We start from the raw sequence: 12,422 nt of genomic DNA, 5'->3' as shown, positions 1-12,422 counted from the left end.
TTGAAAGTAAAAACCCTTCCATGGTATTCCCAATGCCTGTAACAATGCCCAATGCTGAATGAAAGGGAATTGATTTTTTTTCCCTTGCTGGTTGTTCTAATTAAGCATCCTTTTGGATCTTATGACAGTACAAAAAAGAGAAGGAGGAAGAAAATCCCATAAGATACAGCCTGTCCAGAGGAAACCTACAGAGAAATAGACCCCAGCTTTTATTGCATGGGAGAAAGAAAGAAAAAATATTTTTTTGAACAGAGGTAAAATTATATGATCCTATAGAGTGTCTGTATCAGATTCAGTTCCAGAGGGTGGAGGGAGACCTCTGGAGAGGGAGTCAGGGAGTATGAGTCAGGGATCAGGATCCTTCACCCTGGAGACAAACAGAACAAGGAGGATCAGGGCATTCCCTATAGATCCTTCAGAACAAAAGAACAAGAGAGGCAGACAATCAGGAAGTTTGTGCCAGGTCTCATTAAATGTAGGTATTTTTGTTCTGGCCAGATTTTCAGGAATATCTAGTTGTATTCTCACAGAGGAAAAAAGAGAATGACTACAGTAAATCACTTCCTTACATTCTATCTCCCAGAAATCTCCATTGTTTGGCCCTTCTGATTCTCTATACAGTAATGCAATAAAAACTGATGGTTAGGTTTTTCTGGTATTTTCTATACCATCAAGTAAAGTTTAAATAATATTTGATACAGTTTTACTGTTAAATGTACTTTTTTTTTAAAAAAAGGCATCTCAAATGGCGCTCATTTACTCAACTGTTTAAAGTCCATTTAAAGTCTACTCTATTGCAGACACTGGTTTATCTTCCAGATGAAGCACCGGCTAATACCAGCTACAGGACTCTTGTCCTCAGGAACTCAGTGCAATAGGGGCATATAAAAGCATTTAAACAACCAGAACAATGCAGTTTCTAATGTCCAAGATCCATGAACATGATATAAATTTCTATGGAGATTTTTTCAGAGAATCTGAACATCCCAAGCGGCAAAGAATTTGCTATATTGAGGGAGAGAAAAGTAAATAGCAAATAAGCAGCAAAATCATGACTTAAAAAAATGCTGTGGTATAAGAGAAAGGGAATGGAAATGTGTGGGTGGAAAAAATGTCAAAAGAAATTAAGAAAAATAGAAAATTAGTCAAGAGATAATTATAGAAATCTACTTACATATTTATCAAATATAATTCAATCTAGTATATAATTTACAAATGGAGACATGCGCAAAATAGAATCACCCTTGAATACACATTTGGAATGCCATACTTTCCATTTCATACCCTATGCCTCAATTATGGTCATTACTATCAAGTTATTTATCAAACAGTGAGACCGATGAAAGTGTTATACTTCAAACTCCGATTTAGACTCCATGCATCTGTACATTCTGTTGTATTCATTCATTTATTAAAAAGTGAGCATGTTCTATATGCCAGTCCTTTTACTGGGGTATTTAATAAGCTAAATTATACACAGTCCTTCAATATGAACTCCCAACTGCTTTGTGACAGAGAAAGGTAGTGAGAAACGACCAGGCCAGGAAAATAGGGCAGAATTCTCTAAGGAAGCGGTATTATTCAAGATAGACTTTGAATATAGAATTTTAAACTAGGTTAAGGGAGTGTGGACATTAGGACAGACTGAAGGACAGGAACTTTCTGTGCAAGCACAGCATGTGCCAAAGTGCCATGAGGAGCTGGGTAGCGACAGGGGTATGGGGAGGCTCTAAGCAAGGTCCCATGCAGCAAAGCACAGAGCCCGGGAGAGAGAGTGGCACTAGATGGGAATGAAAGGTAGGATGGTCTTAGGTCACTCAGAACCCAGAACCATAGGAAGAATTTAATGAGGCAGGGGTAAAGAGTCAAGTAGTTATGGTACAAGTCAGAAACTTTCAGAGATGTACTCTGAGATCCCCTTGTCTGTGGAGTAGAGAAGCTAGGCCTGGAAAATAGAAGCAAGAATAAATGCAAGAAAATTCCTTGGAAGCTTCTCTGCATTAAAGATATGGTAATTGGGACTCAGATGGTGCCAGAGGAAATAGAGAGAAGCTAATTGATTTAAAAGGGGTTTAGAAAGTTAAAAACAAGACTTAAAAACAGTTGGTCTATAAAGGGTAAAAGCACAGGGTATATTAAGGAAGTATCCAGATATTTGGCTGGGTAACCAGAATACTATAAGCATCATTCACAAAGCTAACAAAGAGGAGACAAAAGCCAAGGATTAAGGACCAAATTTATGGTGCTGGAAAAAGAACATTCATGAATTTCATTTTAGAAGGCCATGTGACATCCAAGAGACTGAAGTGTGGGTCTGTTCCTCAGGAAAGAGGTCAAGGATAAAGCATATTTACATGGTATAGATGATTGTACCTAAGGAGAGGATAGAAAATGAGGAAACGTCAATTTCAAAACCTTAAGGAACATCAATACTCAATGGCCAAGTGGAAGAAAATGAAGTTTTCTAAGAAGTTGAGTAGGAAAAGGAAGCATGGATGAGGGAACAAGTGTGTCAAGCAGGAAGGAGAGTCCAATGTTGCAACATTTCCATTGCATTTGGCAAAACAGGTATCACTGGTCACTAGCTAATGCTACTTTGATACAGGGAGACAAATGGGAACTAGATTGAAATAGATTGAGGAATGAATGGCAGGGATGGGACTGAGGAAATGACAGCCGTAAACATACGAACATAGACAATGTGCTTGGCATTGAAGGAATTGATAGAAAAGAAATTATTTGTAAGAGGACTTGAGAAAAATACAGAAGCTTTTTGTTGTTTATTTTGTTTTGCTTGTTTGGTTTTTGTGTTTGGTGAGATTTGTCTGTATGTTTTTCGGACTTGAACATATATCTTTAAAAGTCAATGAAAACTTTTTTTGGCTTTCTTTTGGAGACAAGTTCTCACTCTGTTGCCCAGGCTGTAGAGGAGTGGCATGATAATAGCTTATTGCAACCCTGGACTCCTGGGCTCAAGTGATCCTCCACCTTCAGCTTCCCAAGTAGCTGGGACTATAGGCGTGCATCACCATGCCTGGCTGAATTTTTTTTTTTTTTTAAGAGACAGGGTCTCACTATGTGCCCAGGTTGGTCTCAAACTCCTGGCCTCAAATGATTCCCCTGCCTTTGCCTCCAAAGCAGCACTAGGATTTGAGCCACTGTGCCCAACCTCAGTGAGAACTCTAACAGTTGAGAGAAACAGTTTGATCATGTTAAAATCCCAAGAAAGCCAAGGAATTGAGATTAAGTGAATAAGGATAGGGGAGGCGCCAGATGAAGATGGGTTATATGTTATGCATGAGGAAGCAGAGGGCTTCATTTATGACTGTGTGTGAAACTGAGGTCACTTGCCCAGAGTAGATCATCTGTTGAAATAGCCAGTAGTAAATGAGTGGTGAGATAGAGGTTTAAGGAGAGCGAATAAGATTTGCTATTGTCATTGAGAAGAAAGGAAGATGTTTGTTGACTAAAGAAACATAGTAACATCATGGGAATACTAAGAGTCCATTTGAGTTAGGTGGCTATGAATTCATCAGAGAATCAAAGTGTCATGTGAAATTTCAACTGCATTTGGCCACTCATGAACAAGCATGAATAATGCAGACAGTTAGGGTCATTCAGGAATGACGTTATGTCTTTTGAGCAGAGAGGCAATAGACAAAGAAGAAAACGTAGAGCTGTAAATGATAATAACTCAGAGCTATATTAGAAGAGAAAAACCAGGAAATCTGATGACCTGGGAGAAAGTGTAGGAGTCAGTGGACTAGAGTGTCTGATGAGGGTAAGGGAGTGGTTGTAGTGTGAAAAGCTGCACCAACCTGCTCAGTGCACAGGGAATTGTTGATTAACCTGTCTGAATTGTCTGAGAGAGGAAACAGATGATAACAAAATCTAGGGGACGTTTGTGGGAACAGATGACTAAGACAGAGTAAAGAAAAGATCACGGAAGATAACTAGTAGGTCAAGGAACTGAAAAGGGACTGTTCTGACTAGGTCATTCTCATAAATGTTGAAGTCACTCAGAATAATGGCAGCCGTGAGAGGAAAAGGCAAACAATGAGGCAGGTACCAATGGCCAAAATGAATGATGGCAAGTGGCCAAAAAGTCTGAGGATAGCAGAGGCAGAGACCATGCAAAGTAGCATAGTGAGACAGCCTTGGAGAAGCATGTTTTTTAAATGAGTAAATTCAGCACCAGAAGAAGATGCATAGCAATTTTACCTCTAAGTTCTGTTTTCAGAATAACATTTAAACCAATGTGATTTATTTTCTCTAATAACCAAGTTATATCTACAGTCAAACATTTCATATGGCTAACTTACAGCAGCACAGAATATCAAAGTTACCTTAGTTATACCATTTAATGTTGTGGGGAAAGAATTATTAACTGTTCCTTATATTTCTAAGCAAAAAGACTTACCTACAGCAGGGGTCAGCAAACATTTTCCTTAAAGGGACCAGTCTGCCAAAACTACTCAACTCTGCCGTGATGGTATAAACCAGCCTTAGGTAGTACATGACTGGTGATATTTCAAACCCCATCTGTCCTATTTCCTTATCTATCATTCAGTTCATTCTGGACTCAGGTGGAGGGCTGGGGGTGTGGCAATTATTGGGTCTGTTAAAAAGCTAACAATTGCTTCTTTCAGATTTAAAATATAAAGAAAATCAGCCAAAGGCTCATGATTTTCCACTCCCCCATGAGAACACTGAAAGCAAGCACTCACCTGAACATACAGTTCTCTGAGTTCATATTGAAATTTCTTGGGATCTGTGGTAATTGTCACTGGGCCAATTTCTGTGAAGATAAAAATGACGTAGGTCAATAAATAGTAATCAATGGCATTAAAGACTTTATTGTGTTTATGGATGTCTTTCCACTGTGCACTACATGGTTACTTATTAAGAAGAAATAGCAAAATACCAAATACTCTTTCTCAATTTGTAGCTACCAGAGAATAACTTATAATTTACTGTAAAGTATGCATATCTAAAAGAGTGAAGTTTTAACCATGGGAAATGCAAGGAGGAGTAAAAAATATCACAGGACAAAGCAGCAGGAGAGCACAGTTCCAGTTCTTTCTTATTCTCACCAGTCAGTAAATATTTATTAATAACCACTTTGTTGTTAGAATTTAAATGAATCACTTATTCATCTATAATTCAGTTTGCCCAACTTTAAAGTATAAATTTGTTTGCAACTTTTCTGTAAGTCTTAACTCGTTCAAAATAAAAAATTTGGTGCTAAACAAAAAAAGAAAAAAGTGAACATTCACTGCCTATCCCATAGGTTTTTAAGAATTGGGAGATGTAGAGTTGCAAGGACATTAACAATGCAGGAAATCGTCCCCATAACTTTTTTCTCATGGCTGGGTGGCTGATGCTAGCTATCGCTAGCCTCCTAGGCTGGCTTTGATCATAACTATTTTCAGGGCTGTGGCCATAGTCATGACTGCCCAGATGCACTACACAAAGCCACTGCTTCCAATAGGAAAATGTGGGGTCACTGCCTTCCCTGGAGAGCCAGGACTGAGATCCTAAGTCAGGTGAATTGAAGGATCCCAGATATCATGGGTTAACTTGGAAATCTGTATATACATATATATTTGCATTTTTGGTTTGATACAGCATGTCTATAGTAAATATTTCAGTCCTCAAACCTTATTCTCTTTAAAAAATAAATCAACTCCTAAAATAAATAATCTAAAAGTGGTCATTTATGGGTATTGAGATACCCTTAAATACCAAAGATAGAGTATCAACTACTTTCCTCAGAGAGAATCCATGCATTTAAGTAATGGCATTAGAATTCATCTAGGTATCATGTGCTTAGATATATCATCTTAAATTCTCAGGGTAGATGAAAAGCTTCCTATCTTATGTAATGAAGATGTAGACTTCATTCAAAAGCATAATGTGCAACTACAATACAAAATTATAAATATACTTAACATTTAGCTTCTATAAAATATTTTCTAGCTTTAAAGGCATACTCCTCAAAAAGGAGTTTATAACTCCAAAGAATAATTAGCCAAACCTTCCATAACAAGCTACATATGGTACAAAAACAGACTGTAGTATTTTAAAAATAAATGAGATAAATTGGAAAGGAGCTACAATTTGTCTGCCATAACCCATGTAATTTTTCTTAGAAATAACAGGAAGAAATGCCTCAACCTTTCACTATAGATTAGACACTTTGCAGTTTGCAAGAGGAGTGTAGAAGCAATTGGAGAAACTGTGAAAATGCAAACATCTGCATTCCATACAAAGCAGAACAGTCATTAGCCATGTCCCAAGTATATGGAAAATGGGAGAAGCCTACTCCCTCAAGACTAAACAAAGGCATACTTTGCAAAGGAATGCAAAACAGCAAAGAATATGCCAGGCAGTTACACCCTGACATATAAATTGTCAGTAGCACTGTCAAGCCAAGCTTCTATGTTCCCACATTGCATAATACTGAAATAATCCAAGAAGTTAAAACTCAAGAAGTAGAAAGAAATACAAAGAATACTAGAAAAAAAACAAGTATATAATAATAAAGAGTGTAGACATGCAAGGACATTCCCTATAGTAACAAAAACATCTCTGAATATGTGCCTGTTTTTCAAGAGTGGGGATCAAGAGATGCTACTAAAATAAAAAGACCGATTAGCTTTCATTTTAGTTAACCAGAGACTCTCAAATATACACCTGTTTTCAACAAAGATAGGAAATCTCTCTTAAAGCTCATTAATAAACAATTTTGCAAGCCATACAGGGAAGCTGAAATAAATCTTTTATCAGTTATGAGAAACACTCAGGAGAAGTAACAGCTTGCTGAGCTGCCCTATCCCTCCAGCTGTAAGCATCCTTTCCAATTCATTTTAACTGAATGATATGACTATTTGGCAAAATCAGCCCTCCTCCCTTTCAGAACTTGCTTCCATTCCAGTCTTTCTTTTCACATAACAGAGCCGTGTGCCAGTTGTGTCATTAGCAATTTCCTCTTTTTTTCCTTTTCACTCATGCTGGTTTCATCCCCTGCCAAGCCTTTGATGACATTCAGCAGGTACAACTTTGTCCTCTCTTCCTGCCTGAACATGGTCCTCCATTGCTTATAGAATTAAATGTGGAAAGTCTCAAACATAATCCAGGCCCTCACTACAAGCTTCAAACTTTGAAGCTATTGCACTTCCTTACCATCCCCATCACCGTCCCTTTTGCCTTTCTCCTGCCCATGTACCTCTCAGTCTATAAGGTCTAATTTAAACCCTATCTTTTTTAATGTTTTGCCTTTTCTCTAATTTGCTTTACTGTTGTCCTGATAACACTATAACAGAAAACAGGAAGAATGAAGCTGCATATTTAACAAAATGCAGAGATCATTTTCACATGATTCAGTTCACGTTATCTAGTTGTTTACAAAGAAAACTCACCCACAAAAAAGAAAATGCCCATCAATCTCAAATATAAGTATAGAGCTAGAAAGGGCATTACAGATCATTTGGTTCAATCCCATTATCCTACAGACAAGAAAACTTGAGGTCCAGAGACAATGAAATTGAAAAACTTTGGTAGTGAAGAAAGAGGTGAAGATATCTGATAACATATCTAATGCTGAGTGACCTATGAAGCTCACTAACTTTCCCTTTTTTCCAACATCTCCATTCTGTGAATTATATCAAGACTAATCTCCTTCTCTTTCCTCTGGACTATGGGCAGGATGAGCTTCTTCAGAGTCTAGAATTTTAATCTGATGCACATAGTACCCAGCATTCTTTGTTGTCACATGCCTGGATATTTTTAAAGGGTTGTTTGTTTTTTTTTTCTTGAGGCAGGGTCTTACTCTGTCACCCAGGCTGGAGTGCAGTGGTACTATCACAGCTTACTGCAGCCTTGATGTCCTAAGGCTCAAGCAATCCTCCTGCCTCAGCCTCCCAAGTAGCTGGGACCACAGATATGAGCCACCATGCCTGGCTAATTTTTTAATATTTTTTGGAGACAGGGTCTCACTATGTTGCCCAGGCTGGTTGTGTGGATATTTTTTAATAGACTGAGTATCTCTCTTGCCTTGTATGTATTATAATGAACCACACAAAGCAACTTTGTCAGAAAATTGCCTCTCAAATCTATTTAACAAAAATATCTTGAACACCTGTTTTCAGTTGCTACTGGTAACATAAAGATGAATGAACATGGACCCTGTCCTCAGAGTCTCATTAGTCTAGCAAAATATAAATGTAGATACATAATTACAGTATGATGTAGTAAAGGCAGAAATAAAAGTGTGGAAAAGGTAGTGTAGAAGCACTAATTGATAGAGACTTAATTTTTTTTCAGGAAGAACCAAGGGAGATTTCAAAAACAATGTGAAAGTTCTGGATTTAAAATTAATTAAAACAAAAGTTATTTATTCACAGTGATTTCTTTTCAAGTTCTATATATCAAGTTCACAAGGTATTTACATCTCGTAACAAATAAGTTATTACATATCACTACCTATATTTGCAAGAACTTTTATAATTCACAATACTCTATAACACGTGGTGACCCACTTTAAGCCTTTTAACAACCTCACTGGGTAGGCAGAATAGATATAATTATATGGACAATAGAAGCTGAAGTGATTAGCCAAAGTGGCCCAGCCTCTTTAAGATACCACAATACCATGTGCCAGCAACATGATAGCTAGCATCTACCAAACGATACTATGATTGCCTGATTGCTTTAATCATACCTCGATTGACTGTCAGCACCTTGAGGGGATTAACTGTCTCTATACATTCAGTAGATTTCCAATAACTGTTTGAATATAGGAAGAAGGGGAAAAAGGAAAAGAATGAAGATTAAACCTAGGCCTTCAGATTCTTTATTTCTTGCTTTATCACTACATCGTGGAGCCTCAACACTACAGCTAAAGACCATGTTATAAGATCAGTGATGACACTGATTAATCAACTGAAAAAATGTTCAGGTTCCTATGTCATCAAAATGTTTTATTCTTTAATCAAGTAAAGTTGATATGGACAACTGATACAATTTCCATATATAACTTACTTTAAAAAAATGAAGGTAACATGTATTACACAAAAATAAAACTATTTTGTGCTTTGGAGACCATTTTTTAGTTTTAAAAAATGTCTGAACTCTAAGGAAATCTTTTCTCTTTTCAATAATCTTATTATTTCCCTTTTCCTAGGGATTTATCAGATGGGTTTGGTTTCTTTCCAGCATCTCAGCCATTGTTCTCTTAATCTGGGTTGTTGGGTTGTACTTAAGAAAATAATGGAAAGAAATTCACAATGTAATATTTTCTTTCACTGGTTCATTTGGCAAGATCAATATCCAGCCCCTCACTTCCTTTTTCCTTTCCACCAACAGATTTCTGCTACTTGTAGTTTTTCTTTACTCAAAGTGGTTCCTTGATAATAAGAGGAATATTTACTGGAGGCTTCTAGGGTATAAACACAACCTGGACACAATTCAATAGCAATGTTTCCAATTTCTTTGTTCTTTTTAAAAACACATTGTTATTAACTTTATATTGATAGTTACACATGAATAAATACATGAAAAGTTAAAACAAGAATCCCCTGAGCTACATTATAAACTAGTCAATATTTGCAAGGCATTATAGAAGAAGCTAAGAAATATGTAAATCGGAGGATCTGCCACAACAGGAGTTGAAATATAGTTGAAAACTTAAAAAATAACAAGCTATGGAAAATGAAAAGAAAGCTAAATCAGCATCTGAGAAGAGCCAAGTAGTACAGATACATAAGAACAGTAAATTTTATTTGTCTAAAGAGGATAGTGAAATCCATGAGCTGTAGGAAAATACACTGTGAAGGCATCCCGGAGGAGACAGGGTGTGAGTTGTGATATGAAGTGAACACCAGATTAATAGAGGTGACAAAAGAGCAAAGAAATCCTAGGCATTGGGGAGTGGCCTCCTCAAAATGCCATTCATGAGCTGAAGGTCAACATGTCCCTCCCACTTTCTAAAAATTCTACTCTTAGTCACTTAATTTAAGACAAATCAATTCTACGGTCCTTTATGTGCAAAGATGTTAGTATAAATATATATATTCAAAGCATTGGGGCTGTTTCCTGAACAAAAAAGTAATAAATCATGTTTTCTGTTCTAGGATACTGCAGAAAATCAGATTATATCTACTTTTACTGTTTTCAATTTATCTACAGTACATGCTTTCCATATTTCTCCATACTTACTCAATTGTAATGTTGCTGTCCAGCACCATCTTTAAATGATCTCCATCTAATCGACAAAGGCAGAACTGTTGCCTGACTTTGAGCTGAGCAAATGCCAAATATATTTCAGGACTCATTTAATTGAGTACATTCCTATTCATATTAGAACAGGTGATTTTCAGGACCACTTAAAGGCCCTTATGATTGTTTTGACAATAAAGTAATGTATTTTGTGTATTTTATAAAATCAGTGATGAATTCATGCACAGCATATTTTCTAATATGGATTAAATAGCATTTTGTTCCACTTCCAGAGAAATTATTCACTTAATAGGGGGTATGATAACCTTAAATATATGCATTGAACAAAATTGCACACAGCATATTTCACTTCGTGGACTGCTGAATGGGATGTAGAAAAAAATGTTCTGAATTCAGCAATGTTATACAGATGTTTAGAACAAGAAGCAAAGAACTCTTTAATAATGAACACAGGGCTTTGAGGTATACAGAGTAGGATGTTGTTGCTTAGATGACTTTGGCCAGAGCAGCAGAAAGCCCTCTTGCAAAAAAGTCATGGGAATTTTATAACCAACAAAGTTCAGACTCTCAGTTTTACATGTAATCCTAAATGTAAGATGACATTTTTAACATTAAAATACATCTATGCACTGATAAGGTATAATCAGAGATAGAAGAGAACATGTATTTTAAGTTATGCTATTTAACAAAATTAACAAGCTTTCCAATGTTCTCAAGATACCCTGAAAGTAAACAAAAAGAAAATAAATACCATCGTCAAGAATATTTTTAATTGAAATAATTCTTATTAGGGTATGTGTTTTAAATTTTGGATGAAAATACTGTAATTCATTTTAAAGTTTTAACTGCTTAAGCAATTCCTTAACATTAATATTCTTCCAAATAAATCTAGTCATAAATTAAGGATAAAGCAAATAAAACTTATGAAGGAGAAGTAAAACGTTGATGAAGAAGAAAAGAGTCTGTTTGCAAATCCTTAGAAAGGAATCGTTAATATTGTTGCAATTTCCACATGTTGGGAGAATAGACCTAACATCAGCCTCCACTGTTTCCACAACAACCAAACGAATGTATGCAGCACTTTGTGTTTTCAGAGAAAACAAAACCCTATTTATGAAGCAAACATTTTATTCACAAAAATATGGGAATCCGAGACTGCTAAAAGCATGATAGATGTCTGTGTGTATAAGTAAGTATTCCCTAAATACTTGCATCAGTTCATTCAACAAACAGGCAGTATACATACTTAGCAGAGTTCAAATTGTCAGAAGAAACTATAAGCAAACCAATACACTTAAAGAGAGGAGTCTTGATTATAAAAGTCAGAAATATCTGGGTGTGTCTTACAAATTTAAGGGCCAGCTGCATGGACTTAAGACAAGATTCTGCTGTCACCAGGGCTTCACACTGGGGTCTAATGCTTTGCAGTCACTGTAGAGAAATATTTTTTTCCTTTGAATTTGTGTAAGTGAAGTTCAATGGGACAGTGGATTATGTGCTCCAGGACTGGAGCCTCGGCTCACACATGGTCCCACCTCTCAACACCAGAAGGTTCTCTGCTACCTGCTCTCCCATTCCTAGATGCCCAGGCCCTACTCAGCAGCCCCATCTCTGCTCCTACATGCTGTCACCTTCTGCCCCAACAGAAACCTGTACGTGGGAACAGAAAAGGGTGATATTGGGGGGTGTGATGCCCAGCACCATCTTTGAGTGGGGCATGGAATGGCAAACCCCTCTCCAGGCTGGCAGCACCATCACTCTAGTAGAGGCCAGAGGCCAAGTCTCAGTGGGACAAGCTTTTCATGCACTTGCAATCCAGCTACTAAGCACACCTCAGTGCTGAGGCTTAAAGATCCCTGGGGGTCACCTGCCTGTCAAGAGTTGGTGGGTGGCTACCCCATGGAAAGAGGGCATGTCTGGTTCAAATGGACCTACCAAGAGCACAGAGCTTGTGGTTTGTTCTGCTGGGAAAGAGAACCTGGCAACCCAGATTGCCAATAGGTGAACCACAACTTTCTGGTGCCTGCATGGATCTACATTTGCCTAAGAAGTATCCAGATGCCCAGGGAGCTCCCTCTCAGACTCCATGCCTGGAGGATCTTCTCTTCTAGGTGCCAGCTCTCTGAAGTCTACCTTAATTTACTAGCAAAAGTTTTACTATCCCTCATTGTGTGCAATATTAG

At 37.3% G+C, this 12,422-nt stretch overlaps 1 protein-coding gene across 3 annotated transcripts in view; it reads right to left on the bottom strand.

The window, feature by feature from the left end:
• The window catches only part of HMCN1 (hemicentin 1), a 455,928-nt gene that overhangs the window by 337,139 nt on the left and 106,367 nt on the right, over positions 1–12,422 (bottom strand). For all 3 annotated transcript variants that reach the window (XM_017524525.2, XM_017524527.2, XM_017524530.2), the window contains exon 2: positions 4,728–4,798. In XM_017524525.2, coding sequence (XP_017380014.1) covers positions 4,728–4,798 — 71 coding nt within the window. The remainder of the gene's footprint in view (positions 1–4,727; positions 4,799–12,422) is intronic.

The sequence above is a fragment of the Cebus imitator genome, unplaced genomic scaffold, assembly GCF_001604975.1.
Source record: "Cebus imitator isolate Cc_AM_T3 unplaced genomic scaffold, Cebus_imitator-1.0 Scaffold33, whole genome shotgun sequence".
In the NCBI taxonomy this organism is placed as follows: Eukaryota; Metazoa; Chordata; class Mammalia; order Primates; family Cebidae; genus Cebus; species Cebus imitator.
The sequence above is the reverse complement of the archived record's forward strand: the minus strand, read 5'-3'. Positions and strand labels throughout refer to the sequence as shown.